The 23,587-nt window shown below is 43.6% G+C and overlaps 1 protein-coding gene across 2 annotated transcripts in view; it reads left to right on the forward strand.

The window, feature by feature from the left end:
* The window catches only part of LOC135906055 (rap guanine nucleotide exchange factor 1-like), a 141,286-nt gene that overhangs the window by 106,436 nt on the left and 11,263 nt on the right, over nt 1–23,587 (forward strand). For both annotated transcript variants that reach the window (XM_065437203.2, XM_065437205.2), the window contains 5 exons: nt 6,086–6,395; nt 12,524–12,618; nt 14,915–15,095; nt 15,200–15,297; nt 23,019–23,150. In XM_065437203.2, the coding sequence (XP_065293275.1) occupies nt 6,086–6,395; nt 12,524–12,618; nt 14,915–15,095; nt 15,200–15,297; nt 23,019–23,150 (816 nt within the window). The remainder of the gene's footprint in view (nt 1–6,085; nt 6,396–12,523; nt 12,619–14,914; nt 15,096–15,199; nt 15,298–23,018; nt 23,151–23,587) is intronic.

Raw genomic sequence — 23,587 nt, forward strand, 5'->3', positions numbered from 1 at the left:
GGTGCCCGCACGTCGCCTCAGCAACAGTGCACAAATATGAAACCATTACCACTTCCACCTTGCTTCTGTGCAATCAGCTGTCGGAAATGCAACTGAGTTTTTGCTAATGCACTGTGCTTTAATCATGCCGGATTGAATCTTGTGGATTGAAGACGTGTGCAGTAGTTGGCTGTAAAAATAGTGACTGGCATATTAAGGAATGGAATGAATCCGTGTAGCCAAGTTCGCCGACCGTTGCAGCAACTGTCCGTGCGTGTTACCGGTACTTCGAAATGTACAGCTTTCTTCGAGGATACAGAAATTTCCTCATTTGCTAGCATTGTATCGCTAACTTTTAAAGAAAGTGCTTCAGCCCCAGAACATCAGCAAGAGTGAGTACCACTCGTTAAACAGTGACAAAGGGAGTAGCGCCGCTTGCTGTAATAGTACGTTTCGAGCACAGTATCTACACACATCTACCCAACTGGCACAGAATCTTGCGCCCACTCTATCATCAACATGTCAATAAGTGAATGAGCACACACTTGAATATATGCGCACCATATACGCACAATAAATAACGGATTACACCAATAGCGCACAAATGGTCGAAGCTGAATGTTTCGTGACGGTCCACAATAGTAAGCGAGTTACTAGTAGCGATAATACATCTTTGCTACAAGGTATTACAATGTACAAAATGGCTACAAGTATTGCACGCAGCAAGAACAAATATATCAGAACTGAGCACCCCCATGAGTGATTAGGCAGAAATAATCAGGTAGTGACCGCACCAAGGAAATTTACTGAGTCAGAAATATGACAAGCCGCTGCTTTAAAATATTTGCCAAATAAAGGACGAAGATCAAAACAAACAAATCCTGATTCAATTCATGAGCGGAAAGTTTGAATAGCTTGGAATATATATTTAGCCTCGCTTTTAAAACAAGCACCATACACGCTGCTTGCACCATTTGGACATAGCTTAATCAGCTTCCAAAGCGCTTTTGCATGTTCTCTGAAGCTGTGGCCAAAGCTTTGTATCGTCCACCAAGTCACTGCCTACAATATCTCCTGAAACAGAGGTTTGCTAAGCCGCACCAGTATCATACACACCCATTGTATATGCGGAGGCAGTTGAGGCAAGTTATGGACATGTCACCATGTGATCAAACATGGCAGCACCCATGGGATCGCTACAAAAAGGGTCAATAGACACACTGATCTGATTTTCTTGGGAGAAAGCAGGTTTGTGCAGTGTGATAAAAACCTGTGAACCGAAAACAGTAACTTCAAAGTTTAGCTCCATAAATTATAAATGCTGTAAGCTATCTCTAACGAGATGTACAGTAAAGCCTCATTCATATGTTTGGGAGGAAAAAGTACCCGAAAGAAAATGTACTAACCGAGAAACCGTGCTGTCTGAAGTTACTAAAAAATATTATGGCCGACTCAAGTGTAGCTGGAATCGATGTAACGCGAGTTTTCACAGCACGAGACACCGATGCACGCCGAGTCGGTGGGGCCCAAGCAGCATGAGACACACATTCTCACTTGTGGCGTCCACCTTACGTTTGCACTCCTTGAATTTGGCGCAGGTCACCAGTTTATTCAGGTGGGGTATTTTGCCGGGAAGTTTTGATATCCCACTCAGCGAGCATTGTTGGCATGCCACTGCCACCACATGCTGTTTTGTTATTCTGTAGCCATAGTGTTTTGAGAAGGTTACAGGAAACGAAAATAGACAGTTTTAGTATAGGGTAAAATGCTTGCATTAGCGTTAGCATGCAGTGCAGCGCTAATGCTGAGAAAGGCTGCACTAAACAGCACAAAATAGTCCTTTAGAATAGCAGCGGAACAGAGCAAAACGCTAACGTAAAGATATACAACACCATCTAGATGTAAACACACAAAGTATCAGCAAGCCAAATACAAAATGCCGAGCTAATCCAATGCCGAATCAGCAAGTGTGTCACTAACTTAAGCGAATGAGCGAAATACAGGCTTTGGCACCATATTGACGCGTCTACAGCAAGAAACATGAGCAAACATGACCAAGCTTTATAGTTAAACCTCCTGTACTCCTAATTGAGAATGTATCTCGAAAACGTCACTAGTATGCCACTGTCGAAACATCATCACACAGATCTAAAGCGAATACGAGCATTAGTGAGGAACGATTGAGCCAAAAAGGGCAGGCCAGCAGCTCGATAAATCCGAAGCGTGACACCATGTTGCCCCACGTAAGGCTCCCCTTGCGTGCGTTAGCATTGAACACTAAATCCCAAAAATAACATACATATGTAAAGGCTCCAGTACTGTTTACGTACAGTGCATGCACAGTGTCGAGCATGCAACGCTAACGCGAACTCTTTCTGTTTGCTGCTATATGCTATACTAAATCTGTCTAATAAGGTCGAGCTGGTGGGGGACGCCGGTAGAGCGAAACATGATGCTCACCTCACGCCACCTGTAGCAGGGAAAGGTGGAATGCCGGCACGTTTGTGTTATCGGCTTTAAAAGTGTGCAGTGTATGGTTCCAATGGCACTACACCACACTCGCTGTGAAACAGATAGATGGAGATGCTTATTGCAATGATAGCAGTGGTGGTGATAGCAGTGAATGTGTCAAGCGACGACCCACGAGGTGATTTGCTGGTATCAGGAGAGGAAATTGACTTTGTGCCGGCATTTGCACATGACATGAGTGGGCCAGTAGTGAGAGGGAGCTGCTGCGTTCAATTGCACGTTCCTCACATCTTTTCTTGTTCATATGGGATCTAGTGGCCGGAAAACATATATGATCGTAGTTTGATTATGTACTTAACGTTGGTGCCGAAAGATTGCATTTTCTCGGGACGTATTAACCAGTAAAAAAAGAACCTTAATACTGTTAGGTTAATTTTTGTGTTTGCGATCACAAAAGTTGGCGTCAGGAAAGCATACGGAACAGGATTGTATCAATGACATTCTACTGCACTGCCATCATCATGCCTAAGCTTACAAGCATATGAATTGGCTCCACTTGTAAGCAGCACCATGGATCTTGGCCACTTGGTCCCAGTTTGTGCAGCAAACATGTGGCACTTATTGGCAGCAAACTGAATTACTCCTTTTGCCAGTTTCCACGTTGCAACTCTAGAAATTACATCCACAGTCAACAAGTGCCATATTCTGGCCCCTAGTGCTATGTTGGACCCAGTGGCCTGTGCTCCCTGACACTGGTGTCTACATAAACCATCTTTTTATGCATTCTTGTAATGTTTTACATGGCAGTACACTCTTAGTTTGCTGTGGTTGTATACTTCTGCACTAGTTAGAATATGGTATTACTATCACTAATATTCATGCCTCCAAGTTGGCATTTGTTTAAGTTCTTTTTTTTTTTCCCTCTCATTTTCCAGTTTATAGAAGTTCGAAACCAGGAACAAGGCACATACCTTGTATATTTCAGATTTCTTTTTTACGCTCAGTATTTTCAGTAAGAAACAGAATTTATACTTTTCATTCTTGCTTCTCTAGGTACTTCTTTGAAATTTGAAATAAGAATTCTCAAGAAATTTCCAAGCAATTATTTCTGCTTCCCTTCAAAACATTGACGATTAAGCTGCAATTTTATACATCTCAGTAATGTTGCAGCAGGTACATTTTGAAGTAAAACTATAAAATATGGAAATCACTGAAAGTGTGCACATTTCTTGTGGTAAGGAAGAGAGACAGAAATTGCAAAACATGCCATAATTAATACTTTTAGCAGGTTATGTCTTCAGAAGGTAAAAGGCAGTTTTTTTGCACAGATGGATTCTTTGCTAAATGCAGCTTTCCCTAAATTGTGTATTGACTGTATTGCTGAAGCCATGCTTAATCCATGCGATCCACTAGATCATTATCATGAAGTCCTTGCAAAAAACAATCTGACAAGTGGTGAGATAATAGAGCCAAGCAAAAATTGTCAAGCTTGATAAAAGTGTGTTACTACTCTATCTGTTGAGCTGTCTGAAAAGGAGCTGAAGTACTTAAAGGTCCACTGAAGAAAAACATAGTCAAGCTGTAGTACTAATATTGTTACATTTTTGCACTAGCATAACCGTCACTTTTACCATGAGAGGGAGTCTTGGTAAGCCAAAAAGGATGCAGAAACCAAAGAGGGGTGGCAACGCTGCCCTGAAGTTTCTGTACCAGCTCACTGTGACATCATGGATATTGGCAGCATCTATTTGGGTCTTGTTAATTGTTTGCTGGTAATGAAGGACTACATTGCACTTTAATGGAACTAAGGGCTCGACCTAGCATGTTTCAAGAACTCTTCCTGTGCCAAAATGGTGCAGTTATATGAAAATATTTCTAAATCTTCATATTTACACCTTTTTAGTGAACAGTTTAGTTGCAAATTCTGTTATTTGCCTCATTAGTTGTCATCCTTCTTGTTTTTCTTTTTTTGTGATCCAACTGATGCGCTCTTTAAAAGGACGCTAAAGGCAAATATTAAGTCAAGCTAAAGTGATAGATTAGGGTTTGAAAATCTCTAAGGCGTCAATATTATCACGAGCAGAGCCTTAATAATGGAAAAATTGAAATGCAGGACACGATTAGAGACTCCCCCGGGACATTCAAGTACTTGCCCGATGACGAAAGCACTTGTCAGTTAAATCCTGTCATTAGTACTCAACCAATCGGTGCAAAAAACATCCTTGTATTGTATGATAAGACAAAATAAAATGCTACTTGTCCAGTTCTGTTTCATATTTAGAAAAAAGAAATTGAAATTACCCTTGACAACAACACGGGTGGTCAAAAGGTTTTTTTCACTCAACTCCGCGCCGTCCACGCTTTCGTGTTTCAGTAGTTTTGTTAGCACGTAGTGCTGTGCTGGTTTAGCTAGCTCGCGAAACTCGCACAAACTGCAAGTAGCAGAGAATTCAACTTCCATGTGATGTTGCGGGATGCCCAAACGGTCTCGCCACTTGACCAAAAAATAGCTGCAGCAGCGAATCCACCGCTCCGTCTTGGCTCAGTACCGCCGTCGGTCGGGCGCCGTTTTACTCGCCAACGGCAGCAAAGGGTGATGATGGTGTATGCAACGTCACCACTCCCCCCGGTTAGGTGCCAACAGATCTGAATTTTGAAAAAGATATTCGGAACCTTCAGATGCAATTTTCTCGTAAACTAAGTCTTTTCTTGGCACAAAACAAGCATTGCGAGGTTTCTGGAATAGTTTTTAAACAGTCCACGTTGACTTATTGTTTGCTTTTAGTGTCCCTTTAAAGACATTGTTTTTGTCTGTAAATATGTATGTTATAAAGATACGTAGTTTTTCTGTTCACGAGTTTTGTCTGTGCTGTTCTGCTTGTGCTTTTTTTTTTTCGTTCTGAACATTTGACATGTGTTTTTACGTTTAATTTTTTAGGGCATATGCACACGGAAATAATAAGTAATATGTTATTCCACTCGTGTACATTTCGCTTCACTGTTATGTATGTATGTATGTATGTTTGTTAGTTCCTGCCTTCCATGTCATATGTTATGTAACATGGGACCCCAAACCTAGTCAAGCTACCGACTTGCTTTTTGTCTGGTATATTTCCAAAATCTCGGAGGAATAAAGCCTTATTCTGAGTTTAAACCACGAAGTTCAAGAAAGGGAAGTTTGACCTAAATTTTCTTCACTAATAATCATCCCTTTACCACCAAATGAATGTAAGTGGAGTTTTTAAAGAATACTTGTATGAACTGATTTAGTGTGGATTTTTAGTGTCCCTTAAAAAATCCTGTTTACGGAAATATGGTGGTATGAATGAATAAGTGTGGCATTTCGTCGTGGTAATAGTATACTAATGTGTAGTCATGTTAGAGCCCAAGCAAGAAACACGGCTGTTTTCTTACTACTTTGTTTGATGTAATGTACGTCTCTACAGTACTACATGTAAAGGCACTGCTTTTTTGCACTATGGGTTATTGAGCACCAAGCTCACCATATGTCAGGTTGGTTAAAACATTAATTATTCCCAGTCATCAAGCTTAGTGATCCTCTCTCTCACATCTGGTAGTGTTTTTCTCCATCTTCCACTTAGCATGTTCTTTGCATGACTTTTGTTGTGGTGTGTAGGCTGAGTGATGCGGGCCCAGACATGGTGCGCTGTCTGACAGCATTCTCGCACCAACTCGTGGGCCGGGGAGACCTGAGCCTGGCAAGGGCTCTGCGGGCCAAGGTGGTAGAGAAGTGGGAAGCGCACGCACAACTACATGCTGGAGGCCCCTGGAGCACGACAGGGGCCGGGGGAGCCCCTCCTGGTTGCGGCGGTAGCCTTGCCAACTTGCGTGTCACCACCCAGCCGGCCACCTTGCTCCAGTTCAAATCAGAGCTCCTAGCCGAGCAGATGACCCTGCTTGATGCTCACCTCTTCCAGCGCATTGACGTGAGTATGCACACCTCAATAGTTCAACACTGGCAGTGCAAAATGAAGTGCCTGTAAAACTTGTGGTCTTGGGAGAAAGTTTGTGGGCTTGTGTCATCATTTGAGGGGGCCAAGCGATGCAAATTTTTCCTGCGCAATATGAAGTTTGGTGATGCTTCAGCTTCCATGGCACTGCTAGTATCAAAGTCTTCAAATATTTTATCTTCAGCTGAAGCTTATATTTATAGTAGCACCTGGTAGTGATAATTGGCAGCAGATACAGGGTGGTTGGTTAAATAAAGTTGTAAATAAAGCGTCTCTGTACTTCCCAGCTTTTCCATGTGGAAGACATCTGTGCTCCTTCTGGTTGCAATGTCAAAAAGACTGCTGATGTTGTGAAAGGCATTACTTAACACTTCTACCTCAAGCATGCATTTATTTATTTCTGCTGGATGCTCCGTTGTTCCCCTATCCCTGCACCCTCATACATCTGTGGAACTCATGTCAGCACTGGTTTGCAAACTATTTTTTCTGTTGCAGTCGTTATTGTGTTACTTTTGGCTCTGGTTGTGCTCATGCAGAAATAGTTGCCAATAGTCTGATTTAGTGAGACAGCCTTGGATTTTATCAAAAACTTCCTGTTAGAAGAGTCATTTGTCCTGGTTTCAGGCCTCATGCTGGTAGCCTTCAGCTTTTCTTGCTGCCATCTCCAATAGTGGATACTTACTTCATTGACACCGAAGTGCCTTCCCAATGCACAGTTGCCATTCTCTAAAGCATACTCAACAGCTTTGAGCTTGAAGCCGGCAGCGTAACTTTAGTACCACCCCATTGCAAGCTGCCCCGGCAGTCCAATCACTCCACATCTGTGTAAGTACTACGAACAGCCCAGTCGAGCTGACAGAGAAAACATGGAGAAATACCTACTTTCTGCAAACAGTGCTAGGTAGCACTAGGGGACATATGGCACCTTCATTTTGCTATCATTATCATCAGTCAAAGTTGAAACCATGGCGCCACTCACGGTGCCAAATTGCAGGTGCGATCATTATGCTGGAAAAAAAATGTTTGATCAGTTATGGGGTAGTGCAGCAATTATGCTGCACCATTAGCAAGCACAGCAGAACCTCATTCCTACGTTTTGGAAAAAAAGACGTACTATCCAGGAAAACGTAACAGCCGAAGTCACTACAAAATGTCGTAGTTTTGCCCGAGAGGCGAAGCATTGATAGAGATAGCAAAGTATTTTACAACAATTATAGCTGAATATAACAAACCATTTAACTTTTTATAACTTGTTGTCTGTAGAACACCATGTATTTTGAACCTCAATGTAACGAAGTGCATTTATACAAAATTTTAATATAAAGAAATTTCACTGCCATCATGAAAGAATGCTAAGGCAATAAATGGAAACTGCTGTGGACACAGATGGAATTACATGTAGGTGCTTATAAACACACCTCTTAAAGGGACACTAAAGTGAAAAATGATCTCCTCTGCATCAGTAAATTACCGTTCTACAACACCAAAAACACCACTCTTACAACAATAAGACGTTTGGTAAGCCACAAAAAGCACAAGAACGAAATACGGGTGGCGACGCCTACTCAAGTTCCCGCACCTGAGGGCTGTGACGTCTTGGATTTTGATGGCATCTTGTAGAGCCAACTGATTACATATAGCGGTACAGATTGACTACATTGTGTTCTAAAGGAACCAAATATCAAACGTGGCAAGTTTCGGGAACTTTTATTCAGCCAACGCAGCCCAAATGCGAAAACATACTCTGGTATCCCTGACGTCACGCTGACGTACCGGTGTTTGGGTTTCGGCGCGAAATTCAAATACTAATACTTGGACCTTCATTTTCTCATCTAATAATCAAACTATTTTCTTCAAATGACTGCCTGCAGGGTCCTCAAACAATACTTCATTAGTCTAAACTGATTTATTGTTTCGCTTTAGTGTCCCTTTATATGACACACCATGAGACAAAGAGTGGCCACTGAAGCGGAACAGCAGAGCAGCAAGACCCTCTATTTGTCATGGGCCGTATGCAAAGTCCAAATAATATAAAATCCCATCGCGTCCCACACGCCCTATGCTGTGGGTGCGAGGGAAAGCGTTCAAGGGTAATATGAGAAGGATGATGGCTTGATACGCATCCTCTTGCCACACAAGCAAGGGAAGCAGAGTGGGAGGCAAGTGAGTGCACGTCCCCTTCCCTGGTTGTTAGCACGGATAAGCACTTACGTTGCTCATGAGCCTCATTTTTAAGGTAATCTGCCGCGAGTGCAGACTGGGCAAGCTAAAATGGCCATGGCTTCATTTGCGCTGTCTTCCCGTGCATTTAGTGCCGGAGGACGCATAATCTCGCCTTTTTTTGACGCGTAGAAGTGAGAGGCAGACAAAACACTTGCTCCCCTCTGCCTGCACTTTTCATGATAGTAGTGTCGTCCAACTCGGGGCGACACTATCATGAAAGCTTCTTTCTCATGTTTGCCAGAGTGGTATGCGCATGTGTGGAGTGGCGAGAAAGACATCTGGAGACATTTGCAAGATCTAGGGAGTTTTTGCTTGGGACTCTTGCTCCTAATGTGTTCGCTGAAGTACTAAGGAAAGCGGCATGCTTTGCTCCTGTGTAAGCGCTGCTTAAACTTCCATCCGAACAGGACCATAATGGTCAATACAGAGTCCATAATGGTGAAGCAGCTGTTGTTTGTCGTCAGTGGTTGATTCGTGTCACTGTGGCACACATAAGGTTTGCTGCTTCGCAGTGCATCTGCAGTGCTCTCCTAGTGCCACAGTCGTCGGCGACAGCACGTGCCACATGGGCACATTTTGTGTATGCACCATCCAGCCATTAACATCAACTAAAGTAAAACCTGCAAACAAATATTTTTCAACAGCATGAATTTACAGTAACAGCGTGTAGTTATTCCCCCCCCTTGCTTCCCACCATGTCATTCCCCTTGGCTGGAAACCTCCGTGTCAGGCCTGGTGGTGGTGAAGCATAGAAATTGAACAACTACTGCAGCAGTCAAAAGGGAAAATGGTATCATAATGCAAATAAAAAGAAAGGAAAAAACTTATTATAAATTCCACGATTCAAACAAGGACCTCTCAATCATGAGCTCAACGCTTAGATGCGGTGCCATGAAACCTGAACAGATAGCGAGCTTATTTCAGAATATTTATCTGTAGTCGCATAGTGTGGTTCAGGTATGAACAAACGCAGTAATGCACGTCCTCCTCTTTGGCACTGTAGCATCTAGGGAAAGGCATATTCCGAGAAGTGAAAATCCCCAGATGTCTCTCTCGCAACTCATGCATGCGCATGGTACTCAGGTAAATACAAGAAAGCAGGTTTCCACACCCTTTCTGCCACGGCAGTAGCAGACTATGCGCGAAAGTGTTGCAGGCTTCACTTTGTATTGCCATTGTGAAGATATCGTCAACACGGCATTAAGCCATATGTTTGGTAGCCGACTCCTAAATTGAACAAAATGAAATTCCTTTTCTTGTTGAAATTTTTTTTACAGTTGCTTGATCATTCAGAAAATCTTATTGGGCCTTCCATGTAATAAAGATCCGTCGGTGACTACTTTTTGCATAAAAAGTCAAATTTGATTATAACAAAGTAAATTGCCGATTTTACCGCCTTCATTATATCAGGGTTTAAATGTATTAAACGAAGGAAGGCTCTTAGTTTTATGGGCAGTGTAAATTTCAGCAAACATCTGCTTACTAACTAAAGCATAGCGTAACGTGCCTAAAGATACATGAACGGAGTTCATCCAGTGACCGTCGACACTGATGCACAATGATGTATGATTCACATAGTATGATGATGCACACAGCACTATGACCGCAAGCTGCCATGATGAGGAGGGCCAGGAGCAGGAGGCTGCATGCTTGTCCCAAAGCAAGCATCCCGTGCTGTCCCCAGGGTTGCTAGGTTTGGCTACTTTGCACCAAATTAACTACTTTTGAAGACTTGTGGCAGAAAAATTTTCGGGTTGGCTACTTTCTGGCTACTTTTAAAATCAGCATTTTTCTATAAGAACTACAGGCTAACCCGACAAAATATTACAAATAAATGGTATAATGCGCTGGACTACGCCTCTTATGACACACACGATGTGCAACGACCATCCTCACCACGTGTATTTGGAAAGGACGCAAGCTCAACCTTGCAACTGACAAAATTAATTCAACAGGAACACCTTTTGTTTCATTCCATGGAATGTCTCCTTTTATAGTTGAATGCTCAGAAAATTATAAGTTGGAAACGGAAGTTTTATTACGTTTCCATGATGAATTTGAGTAAAGTTATGTGAGGACACATCGATATATGGCTATAAAATCTACCAAAGAAACACTTTTTTTAGGTGATAAGAAATCCTGACTAGTATATGATATGCCAAGGCAATGTTTAGATATGACGCAGGGATACATTGACGAATGACTAAAGAGTGAGAATTGTTCACATGACATATTCACTGGTACTAGAGTTCAGTGACAACTACTTGCATTTACTTAATCAATTATACAGGGTTAGCAATTTCCGAATATGAATACGGGCCATCAGTTCTAACTTGACCCCCGAAGCCACGTTTTAAATAAGTTGAAGGGCTCTAAACATAATCCCAAAAGGAGCAGCTCATAATCGGCTACAGCAATGTTTCCTTGTTAAGTGGTTGGCCATGGCGGCAGCGTAGCGACTTTTTTGGCTAACTTTTTAAGCACCTGCAATGAACTGGCTACTTTTCTGGCAACTTTTAACGATTTTCTGGCTACTTTTCACATTTTGGACCTGGCAACCCTGGCTATCCCTTCCTTCAGCATTTCAACTATGTCGCGACTCCAAAAGTCACCAGATCACCTGACATCCAACACTGGGTGCGCATTGAAGCCACCAGCTTTCTAGGCCCATCCCACCTGCAAATGATCCCCAATAAGAGGCATGCACACTCGTTCATGTAACCCCCAATATTTATCGTGCGGAAAGGCAGTGCACATCAAGACGTATTGGCCGGCTGTTGGCCTCGCACTTGCAAAATATCACGTCACCACCAATACGTCGTGTAGGCCAAGCCAAGGTCGCTGGCCAAGCTGTCCTTGCATGTTGACAGTCGACGCTGACAGTCCAAACTCACCGGCAATATTTATGTACTTTCGCTTTGAATTGTGGTGAACGACTGCAAGTACATTCAGCTTTTCCTTGAGGGGCCAACACTTGTGCTTCCTCAATGCCATCATCACAGCTGTTGAACGAGCCAACGCATGTCTTGCAAGTGCAATGAATGACTGAGCTGTCTTCGTGCCCAAGTCATTCCTGGCTTTCGCTTCTGCCAGCAATAGACCTTTTGATCGGTCCCTCTCAAAGATGGGAGGGAACGTAGCTCGTTTGGGTTATCGCCAATTAATAGCATGCAGTACGCTTCCAAGGGCGCTATGCCACATGTGCTGTCAAACAAATCAATGAAAATGCTTATCGTGACAGGGTTGGCAGCAGTAGCTGTGAATATAATGTGCAATGACCTGCAAGACATTTCTTGGAGATTTGCTGATAGCAGAATAGAAAATGGAATGCACGCTGGTGTTTTCACATGACCCGAGCAGGCGAGTACTGCGGGAAAGCTGCTGCGGCAGGCGACTACTGTTCCCGATCGCACGTGCCTCACTCCTTTTATTGTTTATGTGGGGCCTAAGAGCTGGAAAACCTATCTATGATTGCAGTTTGCCAATGTACTGAACGTTGGTGCCAAAAGATTGTGTTTTCTGGGAACATATCAAACGGTAAACGAGAAGCACAACTGTGTTGGGTCATTTTTTGTGTTCTCTGTCACAAACATTGGCACCGGAAAAGTGGACCAGACAGAATCGTATCAACAAGGTTCTACTGTAAATATAATTCTTTGTTGTCTTCAGTTTCGTCTTAGTTTTATGTTATGCCACCATACCCTAATGCTGTAACCAAGCTGTGGGTGCAAAAGCATTAATCAATGTATGTGCTCTTAGCTATTCTGCTGCTCGCTCATGTGAGAAAACAGTTCAGTTGGCCAATCTATCACTCACAGTGATAAGTTGTTACAGTGTGAACTAAACAGCACGTGCCAAATAACCGTATCATTATTATGTAGATCTCCGAGATTCTCATTTGGGCGAAAGAGCAAAATGAAGATTCAAGTCCAAACCTGACGAAGTTCACCGAGCACTTCAACAAAATGTCCTACTGGTAAGAGTTGCATTTCAGAGCTCTGTGGTATGCACATAAGTTTAATTGCAAATTGTGTCATTGTGTAACTGTAACCAAGCCTTTCATGGCCTGGGCAGCTTCATTACTAAGGAATTTTCGGTAAATCACAAATTATTTCACCAACCCAAGCCGGATGAAACAACCTTTGCTTCATTTATCCAAGGCACTTTTAAGGTTGTAAACAGTGTGTCAGGTGAGTGCATTACATGTCTGCCTTTGCGTACAAGTGATACAACCTGGCCTGACTAGACTGGCTGCCCTGTTCCTACAGCCATAAGGTAAAATGACCAAGTGTTTGTGCAGCTCTCGGGGCTCCTGAGAAGTCTAAAAAGACTTCTCAGGAACTTCATACACTGATGTTTACATGCCTTCCATTTAGTGGTTGGTACCGGGTAAAAAAAGTGATAGAAGCCGTTATGAAAACTTGAATTTGGAACAGACGTAACAACATCAAGTTCCTTGCGATGACAAGCTGCACTTCTTGAGGTTTAGCTCACATGTGCTGAAAGCACCATTTCCCAACTGAAATTATTATTGAGTTATCAGGTTATGCAAATCAACCTCATAAAAAATGTGATTACTATATTTTGTTCATCTGAGCTACACTGACAATGCCAGTGGGCATCCAGGTTTCCGTCTTTAGTGGTGTGTGTGTGAAGGTAATTCGTGCTAACTTTGTAAGAGCCTGAAAATTGAAATGGGCTGGAAAGCAGCTAACCATTGCTAATCCACATAGAAAGACCGCAGTAGTGTTCTGAATTCACAATGTATGTCAGTGGCTAAAAAAGGCAATGTCCAGGTATGCAACTTATTTGATCTTCAGCACAGCACTAGCCTGCAATAAATTTTCACTACAGTTAAAGAAAACTGCAAATAATCGAACCACATGACTAGAAATGTGATCACACGTGTGTATATTATGTTGGAGTGACCACCTGCTTGCATGTAGCTACACATTTGGGCTGCATATGCAAGCAGCAGTTATGCAGCATACTAGTAGTATATAATCACGAGAACCTATTAGTGTAGCAAATAATAGAATAATTCTCCATCAAAAAAAAAAATCGACATCATAAGCCAGTCATCTTTTTGCATGAGAAATATTTTTAAAGCGCAAACGAGACACGGCACAAAAAAAAGGTCATACATAGGACAGGTGCCTGTCCTGTGTATGATCTTCCTCTTATGCCATGTCTCTTGTTTGCGCTTTAAATATAACTGTCAAATATGCACTAACTAGGCCCACAGATAGTTCTTCTAAGCCATGTTTTTATGTATTGAAGTGGTGCTTTTAGAGCTGTGATTACTTTGTTGGTTTCAGTTTATATCTGTATTGTTGATATTACAATATTACCACTGTTTTGGTTAAGGCAATACACATGCATGGCACAGTGACGTAGTGCCTATAAAAGCCCTGCTTATGTAATTGTCATTTTTAGCCTGTGGCTCCGTTGCTCTTGATGTTTTTTTTTCTAAAATGTATATGTGCTGTGGTAATGATGGAATTTTTTAAGGAATCAAATGTCATACTTTTTTCAATCTATCATTGAAAAAATTATTTTCGATCAATAATCAACAAGTAGACCTGGTTGATTTGTCAGCTACATGTTTGCTCAATAAGCTAGTCATTTCGATGTGTGGCTGCAGTTTATGGCCTGTTAGTGCTGCTTAACCTTCGTTATTGGTTCACTGTTCTTTAGACATATTGATATGTTCATGTACGCTTATCAATTCTATCATTTTCATGAACATCCTGCAGCTTTCTGTATTCATTGGACAAACTGCACCCTGTCCTTCACAAAAATGTTGATAGAAAAGTGCTACTGCTCTACATTTATTAACCACAGAAAATTACCAGATTCTAAGCCATTATTATAAACAAGGGATTGCTAAGGGAACATATGCTGTTTGAATAACTTCAATCAATTCTGGCTACATGTGCATTATCTTCAGCACAACCCTCATATTTATATGTTACACCTATAAAAATAACACCATAGAAGTAAGGCAAGGGTGCCTAAAAAGGACTTATGTGAGTTTACTAAGTTACTCACCAGTAAAATTTTTTTACTGCACTCTGATGTCAGTTGTTGGCAAAATGCTATCCCACTGCCATGTTGCTGTTCAAGTACATCACTTCCAAATTACTGTGCTAATGAACTAGCTGTATTCAAGGCATGCATCACACACATTTTAGTATTGCCGCACCAGCTGTTTTGCTGCATATTTTCTCTTTATTTATTTTTTTCATTTCACCTTATTCTTTTCCTGCCAGGGCACGTTCCTGCATCTTGAAGCAGTGTGACGCGAAAGATCGCGAGCGAGTGGTGGTGAAGTTTATCAAAATTATGAAGCACCTTCGGAAGATCAACAACTTTAATTCTTATCTGGCCATCCTGTCAGCACTGGATTCTGCACCAATACGCCGTCTCGAGTGGCAGAAGAACATCACTGAGGTAAGCATAGCATTTGACACTGCCACTTCATGCTGTTCTGCTGTTTTTCCTATCCCACTATGTCAAGATGTCACTTTATGCACACCTTTTGTGTTTTACTCCAGGGCCTCAAGGAGTACTGCGCCTTGATAGATAGCTCATCGTCTTTTCGTGCATACAGGCAGGCTCTGGCAGAGACAACACCACCATGTATTCCTTACATGTAAGTAAAGAGAAATAGCTAGTGTTTTATAAAAGGACATAACCTACAAAGAACATTTGCTGTTTAGTTAATGAAGTCTCATTTTAGTATTTCTAAGCACCATGTGTTTAATTCCTGCAAAGCAGGAATTAAACACATTTACCACTGCGTTTCATCTTTCTTTGCTTATGCATGTGTGCATGCTTTCATTTTGGAATCCATGCATGTTGCAGTGTTCATTAATTCTGATAGTAGTGCTATCAAGGCTTTTGTCTGTTGCTATGGTTCTGAAACATTTAGCTGTCAAGGATGTCTCAACAGCACTTGCTAGTCCTCTTGAACCCCTTTCTGATGTAGTCTGTTCTGACACGTAGCATGAGCTACGTGTCAGAACAGACTACATCTTTTGGGGCAAGGAAACCAGAGGGACCGAAAAAGTCCGCTTTTAAAACAGTCGTCTTCCCTAAGTGACTAGACTGTGTCATGGCCAATCGTAATCGTCGAATTGTTCGCAAAATCTCACCCATGACATCGCACCGTTCCACCGGACTCCATCTCCAATGTTGCATGATCACCCCCTCATATGAGGCAACCATGTGGCAACTTGGAAACCTGAAGTCGATGCAGTTCCCACGGAAGACCTCGGCGTTGGCCCCTTGCATCAGTTAGTGGGCTCTCCATGACGGTCAGTTTGTCAGTGTCAGGAGACTCGCCTTCACAGTCGTTACCGCTTCCACGGAGGGTGGCGGTTGTTGTCGCCTCGAAGTGAGCTCCTTTGTTTGCACAGCGCATGACAGTCAATGTCGGGCCTCATCGCTGCATGGACAATGCTGGTGGGACGTACTGTTAACTTCTAAAAGCTGAAGCAATTAGTCTCGGGAAAGCAGGAGTGGTTCGAAGGTCACTGCCCCCGCAGGCCGATCGTAACAGTGTGGACAACTGATGCAATTACCAGCTCATCGAGCTGCGAGAAAAAATTCTCAAGAAAGACATCTTAGCCTCCACAAAGCTTTTATAAGGTGTTACTCAGCCATGCGTACACACCGAAAGGACATGCATATACTATAGTGCATTAAACATGAGGAGCCGCTTCATCTCATTATCGGTGAAGCACTCAAGTCTGGGTGCTCTCAAAATGCATGACTGCTAAAAGACGTCAATAAAGAAGGCAGCATGGATGGTGGCGATACTTTCTAAAGAGTACGTCCATGCTCTTGTTGGCTATATGGCAAAGCAAAATTGAAAAGATTTGTTTAATGTTGTGGGGCTCTCCCCCCTTACTCTTGGGACAAAGGAACGGCAACACAGTAGTGCAAACAGTCACAAGGGCATTTATTGCACCTTTCATAGATCAGTGCCTGCTAGCCGAGTTGCTATCCACAAAACATGCCGATGGGCGCACGACAAATCTAGAAGTCCGACTCACCGCGACCGCATAGCGAGCGAATATGTTCGCCCCATGCTGGATCCCAACGCCTGGTCGTTCGCGCGTACTGTCACGCGAACGGTGGTGCATTCCAAGGCGGCCACGCGAGACGGTCTCGCAGAAGCATGGGTCGGCACACGCGCGGCATGGCACGTCCGTCCCGCTTGCTGTCCCGTCCCAAAAAGCAAGCGCCTTGTCTCCCGGCGCCCAAGTAACCCCGCCTGTCGGCGGCGTTAGCAGCGCAACACTCGCGCCATCTCTCGCGCTGCGCTTCAACCACATCGACCGCCACGGGCGTCACGCAGGCCACGCGGCGAAGCGGGATTGCAGGAGATGGGGGAAAACAAGATATCTGGGGATGCGCAAAAGTCGCGCATCCCCACATTCCCCCAACCTTAAATCACTACATATTCCGGCGAAACATGTCACTCGGTCTAACATCAATGTGTGCTTCGCGAACAAGGTAGCACATGCAACAGAGGCCGCGCTGAAGAAATGTCCACACGCTGTCCATAGCATGCGAGCCGACATTGTCCCTGGGTACACCGCTGGTGTCTACCGGTCACAGCAGCAGCTTTGCGGACTCGACGGCACGATTCCAGGCCAGGACTCCGGAAACGACGACGCAGTAGTTGGTACGAGCAAGCGTCGCTCACGCCGACGCGCCCTGCTGGCAAGAGCCGCCGTAGCTGTCGGTGACCGCCGGCTCTTTTGTCCGCCGCCGAGGGTTGTGAGCTTGATGCAGGAGGCCGCCGAAGTCGCTCCACCGAATGGGCCACAGCATCACCATCGCCCGGGGTGGCTCGATCGTAGTCCGGAGCAGCAGCGCAGACGATGTGCAGGTGACAGCAAGCCAGGGGTGACTCCAATCACGCTGCATACACTCAACACACTCGGCAAACACTAACGTAGTGCAAGGGAAAGGAATTCTGCATGCGCATCGCCCACGTGGTACGATGTTCAACTCGGCTAGCAAAATATCGGGCAGCTATTTAGATGCTAAGTTCATGTGAACAAAGCTCGCTTCCTTGAGTCGAACGAGTAATTTCAGTTCATGCGAGGCTAAATAGAATGAGGGAAGCAAATTGCAACACCTCAACGCCACGGTCCACCAGGTTGTGTCCCTCCACATGCGACAGGCAGCTTCGTAAAGCCTTAGGCCTAAAGCGTCGCTACTCTGACAACAACCGGCATGCAAAAACATCACCCAAAATGAGCGCAAAACAGGCAGCCGCAAGGAGACGTCAGCTCTGTGAGGTGGTCCTACTCCGCTCGGTGCACACAGCATCCGAGTTGATGGTGCCCACCGTCCCAGACAGTGTCAGAGCGCCCGGTGCCAGGCCGCAATACCAGTCAGCCCGTAGTGGCACCCGTGGCCCGCGGCCACCCGGCTCCCATAGCCGCGACTTCATCAGAGTCAGAGAGATAGGAGAAGCTATTTACATAAGAAATTCAGACCACCCATGAGGCTTCCGTACTCACTCGCTTCAGGCTTGGCAATGCTCCGCTGGCGCTGAGCCTCGCTCTCCCAGGATGCAGACCACGTGGCTCTCGTACCAACGAATGCCATTAAAAAAAACACTTGCGAAAAGGCTTAGCATGCTGACATGTTCAAACACACTACAGCCACTGTCGCCTCGCTCAAGAAAGCATGCCGCCAACGCTAGCGATCAAAATCTATGCTAGCCCTACGCTTCGGTTAAAAAAAAGTCTCTAACAAAGCAAAACTGTTAAAACTATCGTTTGATGCCCCAAGAGCCCCACGTTGGGCAGCCAGATGTGGGGCTCTCCCCCCATACTCTTGGGACAAAGGAACGACATCACAGTAGTCAAACAGTCACAAGGGCATTTATTGCACCTTTCATAGATCAATGCCTGCTAGCCGAGTTGCTATCCACAAGACATGCCGATGGGCGCACGACAAATCTAGAAGTCCGACTCACCGCGACCGCATAGCGAGCGAATATGTTCGCCCCATGCTGGATTCCAACGCCTGGCCGTTCGCGCGTACTGTCACGCGAACAGTGGTGCATTCCAAGGCGGCCACACGAGACGATCTTGCAGAAGCATGGGTCGGCACACGCGCGGCACGGCACGTCCGTCCCACTTGCTGTCCCGTCCCAAAAAGCAAGCGCCTTCCTTTCGGCGCCCAAGTAACCTCACCTGTCGGCGGCGTTAGCAGCGCAACACTCGCGCCATCTCTCGCACTGCGCTTCAACCACTCCGACCGCCGTGGGCGCCAGGCCACACGGCGGGCGAAGCCGCCCTGCAGGAGACAAGCTATGCGGGAAAACTAGATCTCAGGGGAGGCGTGAGAGTCGCGCATCCCCACAATGTGTACAGTTGGGGCCGGGTAACAGCAAAATTGATATTTAGGGTGGAGACAGCCACAACGGAGTTTTTGCAGCCAACATACGTCTGTGTTACAGCCGACAAACCAAGCAGTCATTGAAGTAACTTTTAAGCTCTACAGAAAGCCTGCTCCAGTGCATTCTACTGCTCTATGAGAACTACAAACATTAATTTGAATGGCTGGCTGCTCACTGATGCCTGGCAACAAATCATCCATCGTCTCTTGTGAACTGTTTTATGCACATGGGATTTTTTTGTGTCGTGAGTTAACCAGAGCCAAATGCACAAGAATACTTGAATGGCTGTAAGGAACTGCAATGATGGAAAGCTGTACCCATTGCACCAAATTGTGCCGAGAGCAGTCTTTTAGTAGGAAATTGCACCGAGCTTGCACCAAATGAAGCATGAGAATGAAAGCCTCATTCTGCTGATGCTGCTTCATTAGTAAAACTGAAACCAAACCTTAAAGTACTCCGTTGTCATCATCCTGGAAGTCACAAAGCAACCATAGCCACAGATATAGCCAGTACTCTTAGACCTTCAGTCTTGTTTAGTAATTTGTTTAGTATTCTTTAGGACCTTTGCCCAATTTGTGGTATGCCTCTCCATATCTAACCTCTTTCACACCAACTTGAGTCACTGGATATTCCATGGTCTAATGGGTAGAGCATTAGGCTGCTGTGCTGAGGAAACTGGGTTTGAAACCAACTGTCGGACATGTTTTAATGTGCTTAGCATTATTTGGGAACTTCACCTAGTTTGCTTAAACTTTTTCCTAATAGCCTGACAAGACCTCGAAGCAAAAGATTTCCACCAATACACTGAATTTTTCTTTATTAATACGCTCGAACCTTGTTGTAACAGAATTGAAGAGGGAGCCAAAATTACTTCTTTGTATTGATTATTGCCTTTTACTGCAGCATATGCCCGATAGTGTGCACAACTTTAAACATGCAAAGAACACTATAGCTCTGTGGCCCGCCAAACCGCTACGCAGCTGCATATGCAATGAACTTTTCATAAAACAACAGCAAAAGATTCTCCAGTGCGTGCGATACGTGACTTCTTAGCACCCAACACAACAGCAGCCTCCTTCTGTTCCAGTGTGATGGTCTTTTGCTTCCGCTTTCTACATTGCAAGCCCATGTTGTTGTGAAACCAGCGATACAGCTACAGGGTCACAGGGAACTGCTAGCACCCTGTGATGCAAACTAAGTCCATCATGTTAAGCAGCGTGGGGCACACAACACAGTGCGCTGGTACGCAGCTGGTGTGGTAATTCTCAGTTGGCATCCAGGACTTTCAGAGATAGTTTCACTTTTCCAAAATTTGCTAGCCCATCGAAGTATGGGATTGACAGTACGCTGTTGACACTGGGCATTCACTTTCGCCCTGTGAAAGTGATTTCTTTCTTCTTCCTTTCCTGATTCCTTCCTCCTGATTTCTTCCTTCCTGATTCCTTTCTTCTTCGTGGTGCTGCAAGGTACTCTCCACCCTTTCTTTCTACGCTAGATGTTGGCACCAAATATTCACGCCGTGAAGCTGTCAAGTCAAGAAATGAATGCGTCTAGAGCCCTTTAAGCCATAGAGTTTCCTACAATTACTCGAGGGAACTCTGACGCTGCAATGATTCAGCCACCATGGGTCTGATGGCTTGTGCATGGCTTTGTCTGAACTACATGCTTGGGGCTTCAGACATTCTTGTAGCTTCTTTTATTACACTTTATCTGGGCCTAAATTGGACTAATTTTCAAAGCAATTTATACTTTTTTAAATGCAGAAGGTATTATGCAAAAATGCGTAATCGCTGCTAATTGCAATGGTTCCGCTTGTCCATGCCTCTGTGGCGTAATGTTTTCAATGTTGCACTTCTGTGCTAGAGTACCTGTGTTCGAATCCTGCCATCAGACACTTTTAATAATGTTTATTTAGCCATTTATGACACAGTACTTTCTTAAAATTATCACTTTGCAAAGTCACGAAGCCATTTAAACTAGAAGGACAAAATTTGGGCAAATTCATGTACCACCCATCATTCCCATGCTGACGGAACTGCCCTCTTATAGGCACTAGGGCCACAGTTCCCTCTAGTAATTGTAGGAAAGTCTGTGCGTACAGCTATCAAAATATTAAGTGGCTGGATGGCATGCTTTCAATGCTGGCGGCGCTTGAAGCGGTATATCATCATGCTAGTGAAGATATAAAGCAATACCAGTTGCAGTAGTGGCTTATTGGCTTGTGATGGTGTTTGCGGGCTCTAAGCTTGTCTACTCAAACCTCAGTATGATGAACCTCAATTTAGCGAAACTTGTGATGTAGCAAACTGTTTTTATTTACCGATCTTAGTTCCATTTAAAACTATGCATTGTTTTTCGCAATATAACGAAGTAATTTCATGACACGGTTCTGATTTAACAATGTTTTCGGTCGTTTGAAGCATGCACTTGGAGCCTGTATGGCTGGCAAACCTAGCAAAAGAAACTATAAAATGTTGGCCAAGGAAAATTTTATTTGCAAGCATCCTTACAGACATGAAAAGTTCGAGCAGCAAAAATGCCAGTGAAGCGCACACGCCAGGACGCAGTGTGCAGGAGACAGCATTGCACTATTTGTTGCGCGTAACAACTTGCAGAGTCTGCGAGACGTGCAGCAACTAGGAAAGCTCAGAGAAACATGGGAGCTGACAATTATTGCAAGAAGGGTAGGGAAGGGACAAGCGTGCAATAACATAATCAAGCAAGCGCTGGAGGTGTGAGGTGGCGTAATAGTTCTACGGAAACTTGCAAGGTGGAGAAAAGTAAATAATTAAGGGAAAATCAGACATTCACCCATTCGTAGCAATTGCTACAAAAGGTGACCACAAACGTGGGCAGGGCACATGTGCCTAGAGGGAGATAGCAAATAGGCGTGCATCTAATCCCCCCTGTGTCCTCTGCCTCCCTCTGCCCTCTGCCCATAGGCTTCTTTCACCCTAGAAGAAAAACATTTTTATGTAGCACGTATTGAGCAACAGAAAGCTGTATCGAGAGCTTTTCATGTTGCTCTACAATTTTCTCATTGACACTTTTCACCGAATTATAATATTTGAGAAGTTGATTAATTAATTAATCAAGCCGAGTTATGTAATTAGGCAGAATGCAAAAAATTATCTGAGTATCTCCAAGTGACAGCAAACAACATTACCTTGGTTCTGTCCAGCTACGTGGCATTTGCATATTTTTAAATTTGGTGCATGATAGTTGGGACACCATGTATATTTATTGGCAGGGCAATTTTACTTCGTCAGAAAGAGGTTTTAAACACATGGATCTCGACGGGGATTTGAAGGGGAATTGCATTTACTTCGTTATGTCCCATTTCATTATAACAAGGTTTGAGTTATCAGCCATATTGTGCGTGCATGCAATTTGCTTGCCCTGAATGGAGGTGTGCAGAAATAAAGTAGTATTTGGAATATTTATGGTTGATACAGTAAAATTACCATGAACACAGGTGAATGATTTTCATCACTTATGTGGTGTTCGTGGTTCAGCAATTGAATTCTAACACACTTATGTTTAATGCTTAAAAAATGCATTCTACATTTTCTATTTTTTTATAAATAAAACATGACCAATCAGCTCATTCTTAGCTTGTTATATCCTATAATTCGTTATATCTTTGTTATATCGAGGCCGGTATCACAGCCTCGATATCACAACACAGTGCTACAAATATATTGAAGGCCATGCATTATAACATTGTTAGGTCTGTACACGAGTACACCTATCCATTGTTTTTATCATCTGGACTATTCCATTGCTAACTAAATGTCTGTTCCTCTGTTTTATTTTATTTTGATTTTTTAGAGCTTACAGACATCAGGACTTGGGTTCAGTAAATTGTGGCTGTTTTTGAGGATGCTTGATTACATATTTTGACTTCTTCACAGGCACACTGTTAAATGCTGAACTTTCTGTTTCAGTGGCCTGATACTGCAAGACTTGACTTTCGTGCATGTGGGGAACACCGATTATATCACAGATTCCATTGTGAACTTCACTAAATGCTGGCAGCAGTTTCACATTCTTGAGCCAATGAGATGCTTCAAGAAAAAGCAAGTATTTTATCTTATCATTTTGTGATATTTTGAATATTTTTGTCCTTGCATTGTTGCCTATATTGTGTAAAATGTCAAATTGAGGTGCACTTAAGCCCATGCAGGATCTTGGGCACTTGTCAGCACAGTGAACTGCATGCTAACAGTTTTCCGTTTATCAACAAAAATAGAATCCAAATAGACATTTCCAAAAAGTTTCCATATGTAGTATACATGTGCACTTTTTTTTTTTTTGCCTTTACTGTGTTGAAGCTGAACATTAAGTTCCAAGCTTTGTAATCCTAGCAACACATTTTTTAAATTATTTTATTTCAATTCTAATTTATCTTATACTTCATCCTGCTGAGTGGCTAACCCTGGCAGCTGATGGCTTCAAGTGAACAGAATGGACAGAGAAAAATTGCAACATTATATTGCTCCTGGAAAACTATAAG

This window comes from Dermacentor albipictus, chromosome 1 (genome assembly GCF_038994185.2).
Source record: "Dermacentor albipictus isolate Rhodes 1998 colony chromosome 1, USDA_Dalb.pri_finalv2, whole genome shotgun sequence".
Taxonomy (NCBI): domain Eukaryota; kingdom Metazoa; phylum Arthropoda; class Arachnida; order Ixodida; family Ixodidae; genus Dermacentor; species Dermacentor albipictus.